Source organism: Amblyomma maculatum, chromosome 4 (assembly GCF_055883805.1).
Source record: "Amblyomma maculatum isolate TAMU_Amacu chromosome 4, ASM5588380v1, whole genome shotgun sequence".
In the NCBI taxonomy this organism is placed as follows: Eukaryota; Metazoa; Arthropoda; class Arachnida; order Ixodida; family Ixodidae; genus Amblyomma; species Amblyomma maculatum.
In genome coordinates, this window is record NC_139347.1 from 175,078,179 (window position 1) to 175,102,401 (window position 24,223).

General features: G+C 44.9%; 1 protein-coding gene across 1 annotated transcript in view; it reads right to left on the reverse strand.

Annotated features, from left to right (window-relative positions):
* The window catches only part of LOC146193520 (putative cytochrome P450 301a1, mitochondrial), a 122,880-nt gene that overhangs the window by 59,385 nt on the left and 39,272 nt on the right, over positions 1–24,223 (reverse strand). The window contains exons 5-8 of the mRNA XM_084600571.1: positions 22,625–22,826; positions 21,343–21,502; positions 17,655–17,809; positions 5,518–5,596 (exon numbers count right to left, since the gene is read on the reverse strand). Coding sequence (XP_084456697.1) covers positions 5,518–5,596; positions 17,655–17,809; positions 21,343–21,502; positions 22,625–22,826 — 596 coding nt within the window. The remainder of the gene's footprint in view (positions 1–5,517; positions 5,597–17,654; positions 17,810–21,342; positions 21,503–22,624; positions 22,827–24,223) is intronic.

The window sequence follows — 24,223 nt, forward strand, 5'->3', positions numbered from 1 at the left end:
AATGCATAACCACTTAATTAGCTATATCGCGAATTCCGTGTGTCATTTTAATAACATTTACTCATTCCTGTATACAGCTTTTATACACAATTTGATGTCAACCTGTTCTAAGCGGCTAGCGCTATCCAATAAAAAATTGTGCTTCTGTGAGCAACCTCCGTGAAAATGCGACATGTAACCTACCTTTCTATCTCATTCTGACAAATGTTACAGTAGAAATACGAAGATGTTTACTAGGTTAAATCTAAATGATAACCTAGGATCTTCGACTCAGTTGGAGACCTTAAACTCTGTGTGCCAGAACGCTATCCGTCATGGCATCCAGCATTTTGCATGACCGGGCAAAGTAAGCGCGCTTGATAGAGCCGGTCTGTCTCAATGTGCTACGTATATGCACCGAATGTTTTTAGTACTATTTTTATTGGCTGCCCGCAAACCCATACAATTTTGCAGGTTCATAATTTTCAATTGAAGAACACACATCGAGTGTTCCTGTTTTGAAACTCTTAGCTGTGATCACAAGAACGTTCACGTGTCAGCGCAACTGCAGCCGAGATTCAGCGAGCAGCCGAGTACGCTTATTTAAAATGAAAAAAATTTACCAGTCACAGACGGAAAACCTTTCTTGAGAGAGGTTTATGCCGTAGCCATAAACATCGCTCCACAGTTGAGTTGACATTTCCAGTCCAGCTGGCTATCAGTGGGGGCAGCAACTTAACGATATCTTGCATAGCGCCTTAGCATGGGCACGATCATTGTTTTTATAGATAAGCTGCAGGTACTGTGTACAGTGACAAAACAATGATGACGTCAAAAGTTTACACAGCTTGCTACTTCGCCGGACCATTTCAGACTTCATCATCCTGTTAATGAAGGTGCTCGTAAGCTGACTAAGCTTGATTACTTCCTTTGCGGGGTACATCAAGCCTCCATTGTCCTTGGTTTTCATTAACCTGTGACTGGTCCAGTTGACTCATATTTATTGCAACAGGCTATTCCACGAGTGACATGTCACCTCAAAACCATTACCAAATATCGCATAAATTAAGCAACAACCTAGTAGTGATAAACAGAACGTAGGGTTCTTAAACCTCCTTGAGGAGCCTCGTTAGAGTGCCCGCACTTTGCTACCTGCTTATTCACCGTACCCCGTAATTGGTGCCTCTGTCGCATATCATTAGGATGCAGCCTTCAGCCACAGCATTATATGAACTAGCACCTTACACATAGCTATATGAAGCCCCTCTTTACCGAAGCCGTACGAACGTGCCCTATAGGAGTATAGTGTGCCTGACTTGGGATCTAAGGGTCCCGCTTTCAATAATTCCCATTTGACCCTTACATGTTATTGACTCTCTCTGGTTTGGAAGCTCCTCCCACATTGAACATGCCATGTGTTCTTATTGCGCCAAAGATATCTGGCCATATCACCAACGAACGTGCCTATTAACAGAGGTTTTTTTTCCGACTTTCCGCCGACAGAGCGGGTGCCGGATTTTCTGTGGAACGTGGCTTTTCAGTTTATCGCATCGACTCAAACAGTCTCAAGAGTATAAACAAATGTTGTATGCACAGGCTCCTCTACTTGCAAGGTCACTCAGACTAGCGTGGCAAAATTTAGAACAAATTGCATGTTTATATAAAAAACCCTTCATAGTTTTTTCAGATATATCCTCGCAACATAACCTGCGAGAAGAACATCTGGTGCTACCTCATCGTGTTCATCTGCTTCACAACACATCGTTAAAAATCGTAGTTCAGTGGCCAGCTCCATGGTAACTAAATAGGTTAAACAATGTTACGGGAACACAGGAAAAGAGGACGACACAACTAGCGCGGTTGTGCTATCTTCTCCTGTGTTCCCGTCACGTTGTTTGCACGGTTAACCTATAATTAATCACCAACAAGTACAATCTGCTAGCCCTTGTAGCAAACTTCAATGGGAGCTGATAGGGCATTATTCTTCAGCATCTGGACTTTTTAACCTCAGCGCCACTTTCATTTTAGAGGAAGGGAGTGCATTTGCATTCCTCGCTGCTCCTTGCCTGAAGTCCGCTCAGTAGATAAAATTAGAGGGCCTCTTAGATGTCTCTTAAGCGGAGGACGGCGAAAGCCTACCCTTCTCCTATCGTTTGCCTCTGATCGTTTGCCACAGTTCATCATTTCAAGTCGTCGTTTTATATATTGGTCGTTTCCCAGTCATGATGAGTCTGCCTGCGTAGTCATTGGAGCCCTTATCACTCATAACTAAGCAGGTCACTCATTTAGAATCAGCAGTGGTCATTAGATGTCGTTTCACCTATTGGTCATTTCGTGGTCATTAACAGTAATGATGAGTCATGCCTAGCGATAATTGTCATTACCACACCCCGCTAAGCACTTTTACTCATTTCTAATCAATTCCGGTCATTACATGTCGTAGTTTGATATACTGGTCATTACAAATCATTGTAGTCATTATTAATCATTATTAGTTATTACCTCTATCAATGTCTATTTATAATTTTTATTAATCTGATTACCTATCACCTACAATCATTTTCATTCTTAATCTATCTCCTTGCACGTCCGCTTTTGCGATTGACACACCAGTGCACAGATGCGACGCACAGATTACAGGCACAGCTTTTGCACACAGATTTTCGCTTCATGAGCCTAGAACGGCTTTCGCCTTAAAAAACAAACTCATCCCGTCTCAATGTTAACGTGCTTGCACACGCGCACAGAAAAAAGTTTGCGTTTACCACGCAGACACGAGGCGAACGCGCCCAGAAAGGAAGCAAACCGCGCGCTCAGAGCCGGCGACCCCGGTGGCGACGTGTCCCCGAACAGTGGCGCCCTCAGCAGAAATAGCGGGCGCAACTGTAAACTCCCCAAGGACGCGCTTGCCCATTGACGGCGGCGCGACACAGCAGGCCGCGCTCTACCCTACTTCAATATGACAAAAGGAGAGGAAGACAGAGCGGACGCCATCATCAAAATGGCGATCAAGACCGCAGACAAGCTCCCCAAGAACACACCAAACCACAAGCTAGCAGCTGTGCGCCTACACTATACAATACAAGAATTAACAGAAGCCCATATCAAGTCACAGCTAAACAGATTTCTACAAACGAGGACGGGAAGACGGGTGTTGGAAAGGCTGGGATATAGCGCACACCTACAGGCTTTTAACAAGGCAACAGAGGTATCGCGGGAAGTCAGAAATTGGTACCGAGTTCGGCCCATATCAAGAAACATGGACCCCCCGCCTACACCCGGGAAGGAGGCAAGCAAGGGCAGAGTATTATGATAAAACAATGGCCTACAACACGTCAAGGTGCACCGACGCAGCCCTATACGAAACCAACGCAAAGAGGGTGATAGCCACGGTCACAGACTGCAAAGGCCGTGAAGTAGTTAGCGCCTTGATCCAAAACTGTGCGGTCACGGAGGCAGAGGAAGTGGCTATCGCACTGGCCATTAGGCAAGGAAGAGAAACGGGAGAGAGTCTGACGATACTGTCGGACTCTCAATCCGCGTGCAGAAATTTTCAACGGGGTAAATTATCTCAGGTAGCGCACGAAATCCTTACTTCCACAAGCGAGCCAACAAAACAATACACTCGAACACTAGTGTGGATCCGGGGCATGCAGGGATCACGGGCATTTTTACGCAGACAGGGTAACCCAAGCACATGCAACCTACCGTGTGCCCAACAGTCTCGCGCCAGAGGACCTGATTCTGCTTGACCCTGACTACACAACAATATTACAACACTACAGAGGCTTGCGGAAAGTACATCCGGAGCAGCATAAAAAGCTCAGCAACGAGGAGGCCATAGATCTGAGGCGGCTACAGACGGGCACCTTCATTAATTTGCACATATTACACATGATGCATCCCACGACATTCAGAGACGAGTGCCCGTGGTGCGGGAGGACCCCTACCCTGTACCACATAACATGGAAATGCAGCTCACATTATATGCAAAAAATTGAAAACCCAAATGAAAGACAGTGGGAGGCTTTGCTGGCCAGCTCTGACCGAGAGGCACAGTTCTACTTGGTCACAAGAGCTCGCAAACTGGCGAAAGCAAGTGTGGCCTGGACTGCGGGCGCCAACCGCTCGTCACCCTCGGCTGAAGAGGCAAAGAAAAAGATCCCCGAGCAGTTATTAAAGTTCACTGACTCATTCACTCACTCACTCACTCACTCCGGCGAGCACGTGCGCTCCCCCTCTCGCCCCGCACTCGTTGGCCTGCATCCTCCCTTCTGCGTTTGCGCGTCCTGCTCGCCCCCTTAAGAGGCACGGTCCTATCGCGCTCCAGTCTCCTGTGGTGGTCTCCGGGCCATCCTGGCCCCAGCTCGCTGGCTTCTGCCAGCACTCCTGTCACTGCGGTGGCCGCTCCTGCGACGTCCTTCACGCCCCTTGTCGCTTTAGCGTGCGAGTCTTGCCCCAGTGCTCCAATGGATGAGATGATTTCCGGACCCTCACAGCACGCCCTTGCCGCAACCACTTTCGAGGCGTTGATCCAGTGTTGTACCGGAGGCCTGGTTTTTTCTGCGGCACACCCCTCTTTGCCTCCACGTTTGTGGCGTGCCCCCGGGTAGGACCGGACTCGTGGCTACTGCGGCGGCCCACTGCAGCTCCTTCGTGGGCTCAGTCCTCCTGACCTCTGCCAGTTTCCGTTAGTGGGCCCTGACGCACCCGCGTCTGCTGCCGCTCCTCCTGCGGTCCTCCCCACTGCTTCGCCAGCAGCCCACGTCACCGTTGTGCTCACGATCCTCGAAGTGCCGCCTTTCCGGTCGCTCCTCCAGCGACACCCGCCATCCCTTTGCCAACTCAGAGGTACCTCAGCGGTCCCTCCTGCTGCCTCCCGGATTCTCCGAAGAGACCGCTTCTCGCTGGCTCCCTGCTCACGGACCTCGGTGCGTCGTCCCCGGACGGTCTCCTCTGCGCCATCCGCCGTGCCGCTGACAAGGCAGTGGTTTCTCCACAGTCACCTCCTGCTGCCGCCCGGTTTCAACGAAGCGACAGTCTACTACGGTCCCCTGCAGTCCTAACGCCACTCAACCAGGGTGTCGTACCCGAGTTCATTCTCGGACCTTCCAAACTATTCTAGCTCCTCCCGGAGCTGGGGCGTTCGTCGCGCAAAACGGTGCTCGCATTCAAAGCTGACCCTGCACTTGGCTTGGGCTTACCGGACGTTACTGCATTTGTGTCGTGCGATCCGCGGACACCCTCGATAGCCCTCTATGTCCGTGATCTTTGTAGCTGTGCTTTTGTGCTTCGGACTCTTGCGGACGTTTGCCCACCCTCTCCCCTCCCCACCTTCCTATTTCGACATCCCCCTGGGGACTTAGAGCGTCGCCACTAGATTTAGGCAGACATAAGCTGTCTCCCTGTAAATAAATTCATAGTCCTACAACAACAATGCTTCCCTTGCATAATGATTAAACCACTGTGGCTGTAGAGGTGATGGTTTAGTAACATTTTACAGGAAAGTATTGCAAATAAAAATAAATGTGAACTTACGTTGGCCGGTATTTGGTAGCCGGATAATATCACGTCGTTCCTTAATTTATTAATTATGCCAGGTATGATAGGGTAAAGACTGAAAGAAAATGGAAAACCTATTAGTAGTAAGTACACATTGCTGATAAAGAGACAGTTGCATAACGTTTTTCTTCATTATATTGATCATAATGCAGTGACAAATGAATGCATAACGTTACGGATCCACCGCGGTGGCGCAGTCGTTAAGATGCCCTACTACCCGAGCTTCCGGGCTCGGACCCAACCACCGGCGGCTGCGCTTCGATGGAGGCGAAACGAAGAGGCGCCAGTGTGCTGTGCGATATAAGTGCACAAATATCGCCTGGCGGTCGAAATTAATTCGTAGCCCTCCACTACGGCTTCTATCTCTCTCCGCTTTTCCTCCCACATTCCTCCCTTCTCTTGTCGTGCGGTCAGGTGCCCACGGAAACAAGTGAGAGATATAAGGCGCCTTTCCCTTCCTGTATATTTATTTATTCCACAAAAACACATTTCTGAAATTGATTGGCTACTAAAGGTTTGCTAAAGCCGCCTCAAATCGCTGTCTCCTCGCTTCTGTGAACAGACTTGCCGTCAAAGCTGATCTTTATTATGGCCGATGTTGAACGAAAATTCTCTGTGGTGTGGCCAATGGCCAATCAAATCTGCGGCGGCGGCGGCACTTCTGAGTCACCGCGCCAAGGAGGAGTCACCGGTGGCCCCGGTGCAACATCTGTACACCGTGTGACGTCACTCCTCCTCCTCCTGCTACTACTACTACTACTACAAGTACCACACTATACTATAATACTACTATACTGCTATACTACAACTACTACTATACTACTATCCTACTACTAAGCTACTATACACCACTACTACTATAATACTACTAATATACTACTATTATACTATACTATATAATATTACTACTGCTATATTACACTACTACTACTAATATTATTACTTATTACTACTGAGTCAACCGCGCAGCAGAGGCGTCGGATGCGGCTCTTCAGCTGTGCTCCATGTGACGTCACTCGCTCCTCGCAATGCGCAGCTTGGCCCATTGGGGGCTCCGCGAAATGGCTCATCAACTAGCATAGTGTTGCTTCCGCAACAAAACTGCAAAATGTCCAACTGCAAACCTTTTGAGTGGTTCTTCTTTTAAGGCGAAAACCCGTAAGCTCTCATCGTTGTCAGCAGGAGCTGTCGGCAGACGCGGTAAGCAGAGGGTGACAGGCGTTGAAGAGTTAAAAGTAAATTAATAAGCCTTGTCTCCACCGGGAATCAAACCTACATTCTTTGTATCCCCTCGAACAGAGCTTTAACACTGGGCCACACCCAGCATCCTGAAAAGCTCTTCATAATTCCCCTTGTCTAACTTGAGGATGATAGCGGGATACGGCAAATGGCACTGCACCTTTCCTTTCCGATAAACGAACGATAGAATGCCATTCAACGTTGATTCGTTCAATGCGGCTTCTATGCGACAAGAGGCGCACAATATCCTGTCAAAACAGCTGATAGCGCCATCAGGCGACTCATGTAACTGTAGAACCACTCGATTACCAGAACCTGGATGAATACGCACAGATATATTCTGAAATAGTTGAGAATTACAGAATAAACAGACAACTACAGCCACCACCGGATAATATAGTAATAGAAAAGCGACGGCATGGTGGCGACTGCAAGCTGGAAATTTTGTCAACCCAGTATGAACTTTTCACGTCCTGCCACGGGAACATGAAAACTGTCTTTTTAAAGCATGTGGGGAGACGGGTATCCTAGACCACATCATATGGGAAAGCGTCGGCTCCCCTGGAGATGAAGATAATAGCAGAGAGAACTGGGAAGCTCTGCAGCGGAGCGACGAACCCCCTCGTCAGCAACAAGCCGTCCGCCTGGGGGCCGAGGCCGGGGGCCGAGACCGCAAAAAGACAAAATCTCTTCGTTAACGTTTAGTCGATGCCCCGCCGGGGTAGGGTAATGGTAAGACCCCCGACTACTGCGCCGTAGTACCAGAGTTGGATCCCAACCTCGGCGGCTGCGTTTCGATGGAGGCGAAACGAAGAGGTGTTGTTGTTCTTGTTGTGGCTGTAGGAAGAAGGAAAATAAGATGCACGGGCCTGCCATGGCTCTGTAGCTGAGTCATCTCCGCTGCCTCGTGCAGACAGAAGAGAAAACAGAGAATAAAGAAAAGGAAGACGGAGAGAAAGACGCGCGCCGCAACAACAGCCATCATCCACCACCGAAGCGGTGGCGGGTGCAATGACGGCCTACAACAGATAAGCATTCGGTGGCAGGCTAGCCCCCGCCGCAAGCGGCGGTGACCTACCTGCAACAGCCCCATCAGGGGAGACCTCGCCACGTCTGCGGTGCGACTGATTTATTTATAGGAAGGGAAAGGCGTGGTAACTGTCTCACTTGCTTTCTGTGGACACCGCAACCGCGCCGTAAGGGAAGGGAGGAAGGTGGGAGTGAAAGTGGAAAGAGAGAAAGAGGAGCCGTAGTCGAGTGCTACGGAGTAATTTCTACCACCTGGGGATCTTTAACGTGCGCTGACATCGCACAGCACACGGACGCCTCTTCGTTTCGCCTCCATCGAAACGCAGCCGCCGAGGTCGGGTTCGAACCCGGGTACTTCGGTACAGTAGTCGGGCGTCTTACCACTGCACCACCCCGGCGGGGCTCTGCGATGCGATGTTGCTGTTGTGGCTGTAAGAAGAAGGAAAAGAAAATACACGGACCTGTTACTGGTTCTGTAGCTGGGCCACCTCAGTTGGCCACCTCCGCTGCCTCGTGCGGACAGAAGAGAAAATAGAGAAGAAACAAAAAAGAGGGAGAGTGCGATGTTGCTGTTGTGGCTGTAAGAAGAAGGAAAAGAAAATACACGGACCTGTTACTGGTTCTGTAGCTGGGCCACCTCAGTTGGCCACCTCCGCTGCCTCGTGCGGACAGAAGAGAAAATAGAGAAGAAACAAAAAAGAGGGAGAGAAAGACGCGCGTCTCAGCGCGTTAAAAATCCCCAGGTAGTCAAAATTACTCCGTAGCTCTCCACTACGGCTCCTTTTTCCACTTTCACTTCCACCTTCATCCCTTCCCGTAAGGCATGGTTCAGGCGCCCACAGAAAGAAGTGTGGCAGATACTGCGCCTTGCCCTTCCTGTGAACCAATTATTATTTATTATTAATTATTATTATTATTATTATTATTATTATTATTATTATTATTATTATTATTATTATTATTATTATTATTATTATTATTATTATTATTATTATTATTATTATTATTAGCCTTCAGTGGCAGAGGCGCTAGCCCCCGTCCCCTAGACCTGTGTGCCGGGGGTGGAGAGGTGAGGCGCCCCCATTTACGGTGGGGAAAATTAAGGAGCACTGCAGAATCTACATTGGAGTAATGCGAAAGCACATATGCTGCTGTTGGTTTGCTTCTGGTTGCTTTTAGCAGCTTAATTCACTTCTTCTTTGAACATTTTAGTCTTTCGTACTTTCAAATTGCGCGCCAATCCTTTCCTATGCCCTTTTTTGGCTCTACTTCCGGTTGGGTAACGTCACATTCTCTATCTCAGAGAAATTCACTTATTTAGCCCTTGTAGTCATTGGTACTTTCCAAGTGCGCGCCAATCCCTTCCTATGCCTTTTTTCGGCTGTACTTCCTGTTGCGTGATGTCACATCCTTGACGGCATATCCACTACGGCACCCTTTCTCTCTTTCCACTTTCACTCCCACCTTCCTTCCTTCCTTTACTACGCGATTCCGGTGTCCACAGAACAAGTGTGGCAAATACAGCGCCTTTCCTTTCCTGTGAATCAGTTATTTAAATTATTTATCTGAATAATTTATTGGCCTAATTATTTTTTCTGCAGCATCACTACAGCAGCCTCTATCGATTGACACCACTCATTAACCTCTACCACTTTTCAGGTATCCGCAACTGCTGCAGACATGCTTTTGCGGGCGCGGTTTGCGGGCCCGGTCTGCGGACAGAAAGCTGTGAATAAACGTTCTTATTCATCTATTCATGCATATACGAAGCTGACCTCGCCGGGCCTCCGATCTAGGCGCCGTTTCATTTGCCGCTTCTTCGAACGCCACACGACGCAGAAAACAGAAGCAGACCCAGGTGTCTAGGAGGCGTTAGTACGTAAGGTAAGGAGTCCAAAGTCAGACTCCGCCCGCACCAGAGGCGTTAGTACAGCAGGAATCAGCAGCTTTGAAATTCATTTACAGGATAGAAAGGCGCAGTATCTGTCACAATTCTCCGCGGACACATGTACCACGCCGTAAAGGAAGGGAGGAAGTTCGGAGTTAAAGAAGAGGACATAGAGGTGCCGTAGTGAAGGGCTGCGATCCACCGCGCTATAATGGCTTTCGCCTCATCGCACTGTAGCGGTTCAAGTGCACCTCTAGAATATTTCCGCCCAGTTTGAGTATCTTATCCACGCTAGGTTGCAACATTGTTTTGCGCACAGGAAAGATCATATTCATTATACCTGTAGAAAATGGGACGAGTGTAGAAGCTTGTGCTTCTGCGTGCTAGTAAGCATGGATATGATTTGTGTTTATGTTTCTGGCAAAAAATGAACATCAAGCTTTCTCAGAGTTGCTAGGTACGCTTTGATTATTAGCATTGCGATAACATCTGTTCCGTGCATGAGCTTTCTTGAAATAGTATATTTTCAGTAATAAAACTTTGTACTTTCTATTTATCATCATCGTCTTGAGAGTATGGCTGTGCTCACATTGAGTAGCGCTGGTGATCTCTTCTTGCCATTCTAGGAGGTAGAAACGTGCCTGCAGCTGTCTGAGCCTGCAAGCGGCATCAGGGGTTTCGACACTGCATGCGGCGGTGGAACAGACAGCTTTAAGAAGACAGCGAAGTAACGATCATATGAAAGGATTAACAGTGAGCTGCTCATTGGAACAGGCGTGTGCAGTGACATTTGCTTCAACAATGACGTCATTCAGAGACAGCGAACTAGCGACAAACCGAGTTGCACGGACGGCTATTTAAAGAACTGCGAGTGACGCGGGATTGCTGTCCGGCGGTGCGCCGAGCAGCGCTGATGATTTCTGTCTCACCATTCTAAGTAAATGAACAGATTAATTTTTTGGTCTGTTTTTGTTCTGTGCGTTACGACGGACTGCACTCTGCTTAGTTGAAATGAAAGATAAAGGTGTGTGTCTTGCATGCATGAGGACTCTTAAGTCAGATAACATTACCTGTGCGATCTCTGAGAACTCGTATAACATTGGTCAGTGCTCGAGTGTAACAAAGGCAGCTTTGAAAAAGATGTCTAAGAACGAGCTAGAATGCTGGACTTGCACAACTTGCATACCGGGCATTACTAGGGCAACAAGACAAAACCTAGGCAGTTAGGCAGTCACTCTGATGCTGGGGAGGTGGATCAAGAGCCTAAGCCATCAATCAGAGACGTGATGACTTGCATAACGACACCGACAGAAAAGGTTTCGGATGTACTCAACCGTCTAGAAAAATTAGAAAAGACTATTGAGGCTCAAGCGGTGAAACACGATGACGTGCTGTTAAAACTAGAGGAACAGGGAACGGCAATGAAGACAATGCAAACTTCCTTGGAGCATATATCTGAGCAGTATGACAGCGTGTTGAAAATGCTTCAAAAGAACAAAAATGACATTATTAAGCGAAATTTTGTAATGCTGGAAACAGCCTGAAAGTCTGAGGTAGGTCGCCCGAAAGATTGGTTTGGTTTAGTTTGGGTTGTGGCGTTTAACGTCCAAAAGCGACTCAGGTTATGAGAGACGCCGTAGTGGAGGACTCCAGAAATTTCGACCACTTGGGGTTCTTAAACGTGCACTGACATCGCACAGCCTACGGGCACCTTGCTTTTCGCCTCCATCGAAAAGCAGCCGCCGAGGCCGGGATTCGATTCCGCGTTCTTGAGAACAATAGTCGAGTGCTGTAACCACTGCGCAACCCCGGCTTTTTTTCCGGTGTTTTTTTCTTTATTGCCTGACTGGCACAATACACAAAACCACTTACAGGGTACAATGAGCATTAATTAATACAACAATCAGCCCAGGTGGGTTGTGGCGTCGTCATGCTAAAATTCTCTTAGGGTCACCAATGGCTCCAATCTTCCGAGCCACTCGTGAGCTTCAGGAGCAAGTTGCTGAATTTCAACATATTTATTCACGCTTTCCCGGAAATAGATACGTGCTGGCCGTGCGTCAGGATCGCAATGGTATCCTGCCATTCTCGAGCGCCAAGTACAGTAGAGGACCATTAACATAATAAGGTCAAATGGCACCCCCGCGGGGGCCCAAGAAGAAGAATAATCACATAGGAGAAACATTGAGATCAACGGCATTGCAGAAACAGGAATGAAAACCTGAAAGAGGAGTTGCTGTTGCTAGCGGGAAGGCTCGGACAGGCTGATGCAACGACTGAACATGTGGAAACCATACACAGAACAAAACCTTGAGCGGGCCACACACCTCCTATACTGGTTAGATCCTTGAGCACACAGACAAGACATGAATGCGTTAGCAAGAAAACATTCGTAAGAGATGACAATATTTTCAACAACGAGAACATCACAGCCTACTCAAATAACCTGCTGTGACTAGCAGAGAAGGAAGCGAACAAAAAGTCGTACAAATATGTGTGGGTGAAAAATGGGAAAATATTTATGAGAAAGCATGCTTGTGAAATTAATGTTGAATCAGAGGAGACCCTATCACTTATAACATGAAGCAGGAATTTGACACACTAGATCAATACACAACACAAAGACTCGACAATATTAAGGAGCAGAAGAAAATTGCATCGCTTGATACATGTGATCATCAGAAGCCTTCAAAAATACTTGGGCCTTTTATTGAAGCGTATGCATAAATCCATATCATTTTTAGATGTTGTTTCACTGAGGTGAACGTTGACAGTGACACGGTGCAGTTATATCGAATCGAAGGTCTCAAAAAAATGTTCGATCTGTAGAGATGACAGCAAGGGAGGAGGGGTTGCGATCTCTGTTAAGAATTCTTGGCTTCATGAAAAATTTCAATGTTTTTTAGTGAAGCCGAAGTATTCATCCTTAAAGTTGGAAGGCCTAATTTGTCGTTCGTGATATGAGCTGGGAAGACCACTTGGGAAGAATATGAAAGCCTTTATTATTGTGCTCGACATGCAATTGGTGAGTTTAAACAAACATAATACATACATACATACATACATGAACTTTATTGCGAGAAATATACATGCAAAAAAAATAGTGGGTACCCGCAGAAGCGCAAGCGCTTGTGGGCGGGCAACGGCAGTCACAGCGGTATGCATTCAATATAAAAACGCTGATAGTACACAGTCATTCAAAAAAGAAAAACAAACAAAAACTGGTACAATGCATATATAGTTTTCTCAGTACAATCAATAGCTAAAAGACACTGAAACCTGTAGTCAATAAACATAATGAAATAGGCAAAAAAAAGGAAAAGAAAAAAAAAACGAACATAAATTACAAAGAAGCTTGATAGCTTTCTTCGCGACCTGCAATCCACGCTTTCAGTGCAGATTTAGTAGCCTTCATAGAATCGCAACCCTACACATGTGCTGGTAGTTTGTTGAAATAGTAAGGAATATAAAACTGTCGTGTTTTTTTGCCATAATTGGTATAAACCCTTGGTACCTTGTAACGTGCTATGTGCCTAAGGGACTCTGGTTTTTTATCTGGTTGTTTGAACTGGTTTGAAAAGTAATTTCTTAGAATTACCGCTTGCACGTACAAGTCATGCAGGGGACTAACACCTGCTTCAGCCATCCTGGTGTTGTAGTCAGCCTTCTCATAAGCGGTTCCATACAGCAAATTAGTGGAGATTCTGCACAACAACTTATCAACCTTCCTAATCTTACAGGGCGCACATGATCCATAGACAGAAATGCCGTATCTAAGCATAGATTCTCCCAAAGATTTATACACAGTCTGACGCAACTTTACAGGTGCAGTGTATTTTATACGATACAGCTGCACAGAAAGGGAACGCATTCGCTTTAATAAGTGGTCAATTTGAGACGACCAACACATATTAGAATCAAGATACAGGCCGAGATATTTAACACTGTTCGAGTAGGGCAGCAGCGAACAGTCACAATTGGCACAGTCACTACCATGCAAAAGAATCGACGCGGAAAGATCAACATTCTTGTGCGGATTTCGGAAACATATCAACGCAGTTTTCTTTTTGTTTATGTATATTTGATTTCCAGAAAACCAATCTACTATTTTTTTGACATCGTACTGAAGTAGTTTCAGTGCCTGTGGGCTTGATTCATGGGATATTACTTATGCCGTATCATCAGCATACTGAAATAACCTTGCATTTAATTTTAAGTCAACCATATCGTTTACATAAATATTAAACAAGAAGGGCCCCAAAACAGAACCTTGTGGTACGCCGTACTGAATATCAGAAAAGGTACTAAATGATGCATTAATTTTCACTACTTGTTTACGATTAGACAGATAACTTGCAAAATATTTTTGATATGGACCGCGGAATCCAACACTTTCCAATTTTTTTAACAAAACAGAGTGTTCTACGGTATCGAATGCTTTCGATAAATCCATAAATAACCCAAAAACACATAAATTCTCATCCAAATTACCATTGATAAAATCGCAGCAATCTTCGAGAAGCTCAACCGTACCAATATTACGACGAAAACCATACTGTGTAGTACTCAAACATGAATACTTTTCACAAAAAGATGTCATATATTGGTGGACAATTTTTTCCATCAGGATGCTAATGACCGGCAGTATGGCAATCGGTCTGTAGTTGGTTGGATCCGACTTTTTTCCCGACTTGTAGATTGGTCTTAAAACTGAGATCTTAAGACCTGGCGGTATGTCTCCTGTATTAAAACAACCATTGAGTATATGCAAAAGTACTTCTTTAGGTATGGAGTAATTGCTCCGCAAATCACGCAACCTAATCCTATCGTATCCTGGTGGTTTGCTATCTGGTAGCGTCTGAATAAGGTTCCACAACTCTTCGTCATCAACAGGTGGAAACGCAGCCGAATTGATTGTTTTCTTGCCTTGGTAGGGGATGGTAGAATCATTAGTTCGCGTTTTCAGCTCCCTAATGGATGATAGAAACGCGTCATTAAAAGAATTCGCAACGATCGCAGAATCCACTTCTCCGAAAGTACAACGCAAATTCTCATCCAAATTAGGTTTTTTCTGTCTACCTAATAACCCATTTAATAGATTCCAGGTTTTCCTTTTATTCTTGCTACACCTAGAAAATTCCGCAGAAAAATATTGCTTCTTTGCTAGCCTCAGTGCAGCAGTAAGTTTATTACGATGTGCCCTGTATTGCTCTTTCAAGGCTAGATTCCCGACATCTTGTTTATACGCCCTCCAATGTTTGTCTTTTTGATGAGATAATTTCAGTATATCATTCGTTATCCATTTCTTCTCAGGATTCCTTAACCTGATTTTAACCTCCTTTGTGGAACCGGCATACAGCTCATCAAACTTAGCTACTAAAGAGTTATAAGCATCAACGTGACTTTGAGTTAACAGTATCTTCCAGTTAAAAGTTTGAACGAGGTTGTCCAAACAATTGTTATCGATAATTTTTATCGTTCTAACAGTCTGACTTGACGTTTCCCTATCGTGCTTGAGCACACAAAGCACAGTGAAATAATGATCCGCCACTTTTTTTCGTATTACTGCAGCGTTAACGTCATAATTCGGGAGTCTAACTGCTATATGGTCGATACACGACTGAGTAAGTCTAGTGCCCATTACCTCTTCTCTAGTATAACTACGAATCATATTCTCTATTCCGTATGAGGCAACTAAGTCTAAATAGCACTCAACACCAGGCTTCCTTGTTTCTGAAATGTCAATATTAAGGTCTCCTGCTATTATCAGATTAATTTGATTGTGTCGATTTAACAATTCTGTAAGTTCAGAAAAACATACGTCGAGTATTGAGTTAGGAGGGCGATATATTGCCAGCACAAAAAATGTCTCGTCTTTGAAAGTGAGTGAAAGGGCCACCACCTCCGCCGCAGTAAAAGCACAGGATACTCTTTCAACGTGCCAACATTCTTTAACAAATACGAATACACCACCACCCCTACCAGAGTCACGACAATAAGAGAAAGATTGGAAACCCGGAAGAATAAACGTGTCAGACTCATACTGGTGAACATTAGTTTCAGTCAGAATCACAATGTCAAGGTACCTAGCCAAATCAGACAGGTAGACATTTAATAAATTCCAATGCTTCTTGATGCTCCTTATGTTGATATGGACAAGATCTACTGCAGCGTTGGCTTGGGAATTAAACAAACTACTTCTATGTGTGTTCCAGTCGGCAAAAGAATCGAAGTCGTCAGTCATGGCTATTTGAGCTTATCAATATCACATAGGTTTTCAATTCTTATCGCTCCAGAGCCCTCAACTTTCCTCACAAAAATTTTCCCATTTTTCAGCCATACAAATTTGTATGATTTTTTCTTTGCTTCTTGTTTAATTTGCCACAGCAACTTCTTTGTCTGAGCAGGTAGGTCATACTGCTGTCACCTGCTGTCTGAGTCTCAGCATGGCTTGGGGTGTGGGAAAAGCACCACCACACTACTTGAAGGTTTTGTGGAGAATGTGAACAAAGCCATAGACAGTAACAAAGTCATCCTGGCGCTTTTCATTGATCTCAGAAAAGGATTCCATATCATAGACCACAATTTATTATTTGAAAATATAAATCTGATGGGATTCCGTGGATCATACTGGCAGCTTTTTGATGACGGCAGCGAAGGCGACGAACGGAGCGGAAGCTTATTTTTCAACTTGCTCCCAGGCACTCCCGCTATCCTTCGTAATCGAGCACATGATAATGGAGCTGCTGCAAGGTGATAAACAGAGGCAGCTGCGCTGACCAGTGTGACCAAGCCCAGCGCTGAACCACGTGCTGCCAACTGCATCCACTCGTGTTTTGTGTACTGAGCCTTAAAAACGCTCTGGCCTGTGCCATGGGAACTGAACTGGCTGACTTCAAACGTGAGATGCGCAAAGAAATCTGTGAGCTAAAAGCCAGCTTAGAACATATGAACCAAGATGTTGAAGATTTCCGAAAGGAGTGTGCTGACATTTGTGGTATGGTATCTTGAATGCAGTAAGGGTTGTGTTACGTTCTTGTTTTTTTTTTTTTTGCTTTTTTTATTCAGGACTTTTTATGCTTCTTCTTGAGTATAATATACACAGAGATGGTATATTCTTTTGCATGCTGTCAGTGTCAAAGGATTTTCTGTTTTAGTGTTTTCCACTGCTTGGATTGCCTTAAAGTGTTTTTGTAAAGTCTAACACATACGCGCTACATTTTCGCGTATATAAGAGACAGATGTGTCGGACTCCTCTGTCCACCTACAAGCATGTATGCTTAGGCGGACAGGCAATGAATGTGGAACACCACTTGCTTATAATAAACTCACTTACTTCAAGGCGGACTGTAGACTACGGCGTTTTCTACCACACTGCAACTAGTTCAAGAAAACACACTCTTTAACCGAAGCATATACCTCATAATAATGCCTTCAGATTTCTCAAGTGGAACTATTTACTGAAGCGAAACGAAAATCTAAACCTTCCATCAACCTACTATAGTCGTCAGCATATACAATATCAGCTTTCATTTTTTTATCCATGGTGCTGCAGTCAGTCCTTCAGCTTCCTGATTATCTGTATTTTCCTACCGTGTAAATGTTAGTATAGATTCTCTAAAAACTGTAAAACCAGCACAAAGTGTTCAATATGTTACCGGCAATAAAATAGGCTCAATTAAATTTTCGGACGTCCAAAGAGACATATTTTAACCCAAAGGTTATTCTCAGCAAAAGTGGATATAGAAGACAACACACTCTCCCTTAACGCGAAATGTCTCAAGATTCGCTAAAATATGGTATCCAGGTATTCGCAGCAAGGGCTTATTCCATGTTCTTCATTGTCTACCTTTTATTCTACTGTATTAGCCCGAGAGGATTATGGCTGGTAAGCTCTAGTAGAAAAAGGTTCAAAATGGCTGCGTGAAACTGCAGTTGCAATGGTCGAATAGCTTACCGGAGGGTTTCTTTCAGGCATGCAGATACGAAAGCGGAAATATAGTTCTTGCTCAAGCCTTCATCGAACAAGCAGTCAACCTCCTGTCGTGCTTCTTCTTGGGCAATAGGGTTGTTTGCCAAGCAATACAACGTATATGTGGCCGCTGCTGCTACCTGAAAGTGTTCACAAATTATTTACCTGTCTTCTGCCAACTTCGTCACCTATCGCACCAAGCCAAAAGATGCATTATTATTTATTAATATTGTTTATTAACGCATTAATACTGATACATGATGCGTAACTTTACAAGTTCATTTAAATCTGTACAGTAAGACAGTTAGATTCGTCACAACAGCCCAGAGTTGAAAAAATACCTGTGGGCCGTAGATTCGAGATGGAACTCACGCGTGGAAAGATGAAAATAAGATGTATCAGTGGCTGATTTCGCACGTTATGTGCATGAGCACACACCGCTGACCATTAAACGAACTTCATGGGCTACGCTACTTCGTAGCTTACTTAAAGAAGGAGAGGAGATGGGCTTCTCGACATTAACAAGTCTGAATCCACTTTGAGCCGCTATTCTGGTCAATAAATTATTTTCATCTGCAGGAAAATCGTCCAGTTCAAGCAGCTTAGAATGCAGGTTTTGCCCACATTAGCTTTATGAAGTGGTCGCTAGCGTTTCTTTAAAGGAGCATAGACACGAAGATTTTCAGTTCCGTTATTTTCGCTTTAATCGATCCAGAGTGGTCCGAAACAGAGCAAAGCTCAATTAATTAATTTTCAGTGCGATTGACCAAGGCTTCTTTAAGGCCGCCGTAGCCTATTCTTTAATGTTTCGGTGCGCGTCGCAGAAAGCGGCGACGAAAAGTTCGAGCCGCTTCGAGGCGGCGACGAGACCAATTGCGCAATCTCGGCCACAGCGCTGCGCCTCTTCGCCCTCGTCGACACGGGCTGACTCACGCGTGCATCCCTCCGCACGGACCTTGCCCTCCTCCCCACTTAGTGTCTTTGAGGAGGCCGCGTGCACTGACGATGGCTGGTATTTTTAGCGTGCCGGGAGTTGAGGGGGAGTACATTTTTAGCAGCGCTAAGCTGTTTCTGCTCCTCCTCCGCATCTCGAAGCTTCGACGCTGGTTATTTAATAGCGCGCCGCGCGGCCATCGGAGGTTCTGATTCTGGTGCTAATTCTGGTCATCGATGAAACTAGCGGAAGCAAGCAGGCCCCGACTAAGAAGTAAAAAAATGCAATGAGCTCATGTTGCTGTTAGCGCGTCATCTTGTGAAGCTGCACGTAGTTTTTATTCAGTCACCTCTCTTGTTGTGTAGTCGCCTTTAGTTTGTAAATATTGTTTCTGTACTTTGTGTTCTTATTGTTATATAAAGGTAAGTTTCGTCTTTTACTGAAAGTCATCGTCCTTCGTCTCATTGTGTGTATGTGAACTACACGTCGCCAGTAATTGACGAGCGCCTAGGAGAGGTGCGGAAGATCTGAAGACAACGAACCCGAGACTTTACAGCTTCGTTAAGTATAGTACCAGGATTACTTTGGCGTCACTAGATCGCTAGTTCATTATGTTGTGTTTTAGTCGGAGCATCACGGTCTGCATGCTGAAACGTAGCCGGAAACCAACCATCTCGTGCGACAATAGGTTGTTTTGCTCCATGAAGTGCTTTTGTATTGGTTTCCCTACGCATGAGATTAAGGAAATTTAACAAAAGTTTTCCAGTTTTCGGGGTTCGCCCAGTTTTGGTATTAGGATTACGTTTGCCGATTTCCATTGTTGAGGTAGCTATAATTAATAGATTTTCTGCATGTACACCATTACGGCTCTTATGGAGTCATTTTATGGGTTACTCAGGTTCTTTTATGTTAGCTCGTCGGGTTCCGAGGCTGATTTGACTTTAAGTCCTAAAAGCTCCGCTCTGACCTCGGCTTTTGTGATAGGCGTGTCAAGTTCCTCGTTAGAGGCTCCACTGTACTCTGGGAGGGCGATTCTAATGGTGTGCCCCTTGTAAGTATGTGTTTGCTACTTGGTCCAGGAACTCCTCATTCGTCCCCTGGAAAGCATGTCTGGTTTTCGCTAGTGTGATTCCTTATTAGATTTTTTATTTAGTTGGGTGCCTCAATACACAGCACGTTTTAGAGGCTCATGCCTCTTTCATATCGTCGCATCGGCTACATAAACTTTGCTCACAAAGTTTCGCCGCGTATTCTTTGATCTCCCTATTTTGTCTGGCAAGCCTCCGTTTAGAGTTGCGATTAAACCCTTGCTTTTTTAGCCTGGATTCAACGCTATGTTTGACCTCCCACATGTGCTTTAGTTTGCTATCGACTGTTCTAGAGCGCCTTCCTCTTCCAGCATTTCTTTTGCCCCTTCAACATGGCGCTTGAGGGTTTGTGTGCATTACTCTATCTTCGTGATTTTTCCTATGATCTTGTTTCTTTCTAAACTTCCATTTCTGATGAAATATTTAGGGGAAACTACCAGATAGAGTAGATTTCTAGTAAAAGATTAATTACTAATTAACATCCTCCCAAGCGCAGCCACGTAGCCTCAGTTGACTTTCGGTTAACGCACCCGACATATGCGTGAATCGCCTCGTGACGTCATGACCTGATGTGTCGTCCTTATGACGTCGCGACTTGTGATAACGTAATATTTAGTCATCTCTATTTATATCATAATCACTGTCAGTATCACTAGCTACCACTATCATTATGGATTATGATGTACTGCTAAATATCGGTGGCAGTCTGCATGGCAAGCGCGCTGGCATGACGATAGACAAGGACTAAGATACGTTTATCAAGTGCCAGGAATGGCTGTAAGAATGATTGACAGCTACAGTGGGATAGGACGCCGGACGCACGGCAGTAAGTATAAGGAATTAAAGGCGTTCGCCCTAACAAAAAGAATGAGCAATATGAAGCAACTATGCAACAAAAGGAAAAAAGTTAGGACACAACCTTCACTCTGGGCATTTCAAAAAAAAGGAGAAAATTTAATAACCTAGTAGTAAGTTGTAAATGGTTTATGAGAGAGGAAAAATATGTCACTCTTCTCCGTACACACCTGACCGCGCCCTAAAGAAGAGAGGAAGGTGGTAGTGAAAGCGTAAAGAGAACAAAGTGCTGTATTTGAGTGTAAAGGAGTAATTTAGACCCACCTGGAGAACTTTACCGTGCACTAACATAGTACAGCATATGGACGCCCGTCTGTTTCTGCTTCATCGAAACACACATATGTCTGTGTGACACATATTGCGCCTTCCGTTCTTATGAAACAATTTACAATTTACAATTTTAGGCGAGCATCACGCATTTAGCGGAGGAGGAGCCAGAACAACCTTACATTTACACATTGAGAAGGCGGGCGTATCACAGAGTTGCTGGCGCCGCTGCCCAGATCGCAAATCTGGGCACGTTCATTTGCACTGAAATGTCAAAAATGAGAATGAACTGCGCTCGTTCATTCCCACTAGAATGTAAAAGAAAATGGGAATAACAAATGTGAATAGATTGAAATCATATGCATGAGAACGTTTTATATGAAAGGTAAACAAAGCATAACAAACTAAAGCGTAAAAATTCATAACGAAGTACAGAAGAATACACAGTTGTAGGAACCTTTTTCGAATTTAAGTAACTATTGTAACCAGCTGTATTTTTGTTTCAAGAATCCCGGAGGAGAACTCTCACCGTATTATTTCCGGTAAAGATGAGGTCATGAAGGAAGGTGAACATCTCTTTGAATGGTAGATTATCGGCCCAGAGATGCTCAATGACGGTGCTCCTCTGACATCTGCCTCTGTTGGCGTGAACTTCAACAGCTGCCTCTTGTGTGAGACGGAGGAGAAACCTGAGATAATGCATTAGCAAAACTTCACTACCAAAAAACATTTATGACAACCCAAGTACGTATTACTACCTGTCACCAATCAGTGCTACGTAGAGATAATTTCTGGGTCTATATATATCAGACATCACGGCAGGCTGGCTGCTACTTTACCTGGAAGCCACCACGTCTGGCCAAAATGTATATCAGGAGATGTATCTAACTCAACTTTCTCTCCGTATGAGATTTTAGTTTAGAGCTACATATCGAAGATGTTGAATGCTTATTCCTCTATATGATGGTGCATACGAACCCTTCATTATTATCAATTTTGTTTAGATGTTTCATTGTTCAATAAAATGCTTTTACTTGTATGATATATAATATATCACTCGGCATCAAGAATGCTTGCCACAGCAAGCAAAAGCCAATGAGTATCAAGCATCAGGCATCAAATCTCGTACTGGGACACGCTAACGTAATTTTAATATTTTACACTTTTCTTCTTAGCGTAGCGGTAGAGGCAAATATTTTATACATTTTTCTAGTATATAAAAGCATGATCTGCGTTTTTCCCACTGATAAGTCATTCTGAGCACTAAACCTTATATTTGTATGATTTGAAATTATGTATGAAAAAAAGTCAAGCTCCATGAGCTAAACAGCATTTAGTCCACATTGCCGGATATGAACGGAAAAGGGATTGAGGAGAATGTCACGATAAAACGCTCAGCATGTTATCTTGAATCTTCTTTTGGTGATGGCAACAACCACCTTTACTGCGAGCGCGCTGCCGAGCACCTTGCGTAAAACTAATAGAAGCACTTGGCAGATACAATGAACTACCCCAATGAGTATGAATTAAATATTGGCTCCTTATGTTTGGTCATCAGAATAATGGCACCTTCGAAGTTAGGCATACTATAAACTGAGAAGACTGGAAACCTTTTTTGTAACAAACAAGATCTACGAGACATTTACCAAACGGCTGATGATCTTCGATGTAGGGCTGTCGATGCTACCTAACGTTCCGCTACTGGCTAACGGCAAATAGCAGTAAAATAAAAGACCTAAAGGGAACAACGCATAGAGAGTGCAAACAGAGAGGTCATAATGTGACATCAAATATGACTTGTAGAGACTTACGGTGCGATAAAGTCTGCGGCGCGCTTCAGCCGCCGGCTGCTTGGTGTAGGGAAGTAGTGGTAGTATGGAAATTTCATCATCACTGTCTCCGCGCATTGCATAAAACTTTCTATTTCTTGAAAAATGCGAGCACTGTCGCTGCCTGAATCAAGTTCACTTTCCAGGAGCCCAAGTCTTTTTCCCAATGTCACGTGGACAATCGCTGTAAGAACAAGTGGGAATACAAGAATGTTAGCTTCACGGCAAGAAATAAAAATCATATAACTAAATTTTATGTTCCACGAAAATGTAGTCTTATTTCCTTTTCGGAAGCTAAAATGTATTCATGTATGCGCGATAACTAGAGCACTGACGGCCTATAGGGCTCTTTGTGGGATAAACGTTCAGCGTAAAGCAAGCCTCAAAAGGTCCTACCCTTTGTTTCTTTTATACAAGAGAAGCAATCCTTTAGTGGAGTAATATAACAATACCAAAATGTCTTCTATGCCGTCGACGATGGCGTCAAAATAGAGCATGAAGTTACGGAAACGTGAACGTACACATGTCACCCTGGCGTGACGTTTACGACGAGAGCCATTGAGATTGTAAAACACATGCTGAAATGCTTGCTTTCATTTGCAAGTTTATGTTGACAAAAACTTTATTTTACTCATATTGACGTTTCATACAAGGTGAAGTGGACAAGACGTTAGAAAAAAACATTATAGAGCCTTCGAGCAGTCCCTGGGTGTCGCCTGTCGTGCTTGTTAAAAAGAAGGACAATACCTGGAGATTCTGCATTGACTACCGACACCTCAACAAAATTACAAAGAAAGACGTTTACCCGCTCCCCAGGATAGATGATGCCCTCGACTGCTTGCACGGTGCCAGCTATTTTTCTTCCATTGATCTTCGTTCCGGTTATTGGCAGATCGCAGTCGACGAACGAGACCGAGAGAAGACTGCCTTCGTCACTCCCGATGGCCTGTATCAATTCAAGGTGATGCCTTTCGGCTTGTGTAATGCGCCCGCAACATTCGAGCGCATGATGGATTCTCTCCTGCGCGGATTGAAATGGACGACGTGCTTGTGCTATCTCGATGACGTCATTGTATTTTCTTCTACATTCTAGAGCCATCTCCATCGCCTTGATACCATTCTTGGCGTCTTCCGAAAAGCTGGCCTTCAGCTGAACTCAAAGAAATGTAGCTTCGGCCGACGTGAACTCAAGGTGCTCGGTCACGTGGTCGACGCCCGTGGCGTTCAACCCGATCCAGACAAAATACGTGCTGTAAGTGCATTTCCTACACCCCGTTGTGCCAGTGACGTGCGTAGTTTTCTTGGGTGTTGCTGCTATTTTCGGCGGTTTGTACCCAACTTTGCGGAGACGGCTCGTCCACTCACCAATCTTTTGAAGAACGACGCTCCATTTTGTTGGCACCAAGAACAATCCCAAGCCTTTTCTGCGCTCATTGCAGCCCTCACCAACCCGCCCGTGCTGGCGCACTTCAATCCTTCGGCACCAACAGAGGTACGCACCGACGCCAGTGGTCACGGTATTGGTGCCATACTCGCCCAACACCAGATGGGTCGCACTCGCGTCATTGCTTATGCCAGGCG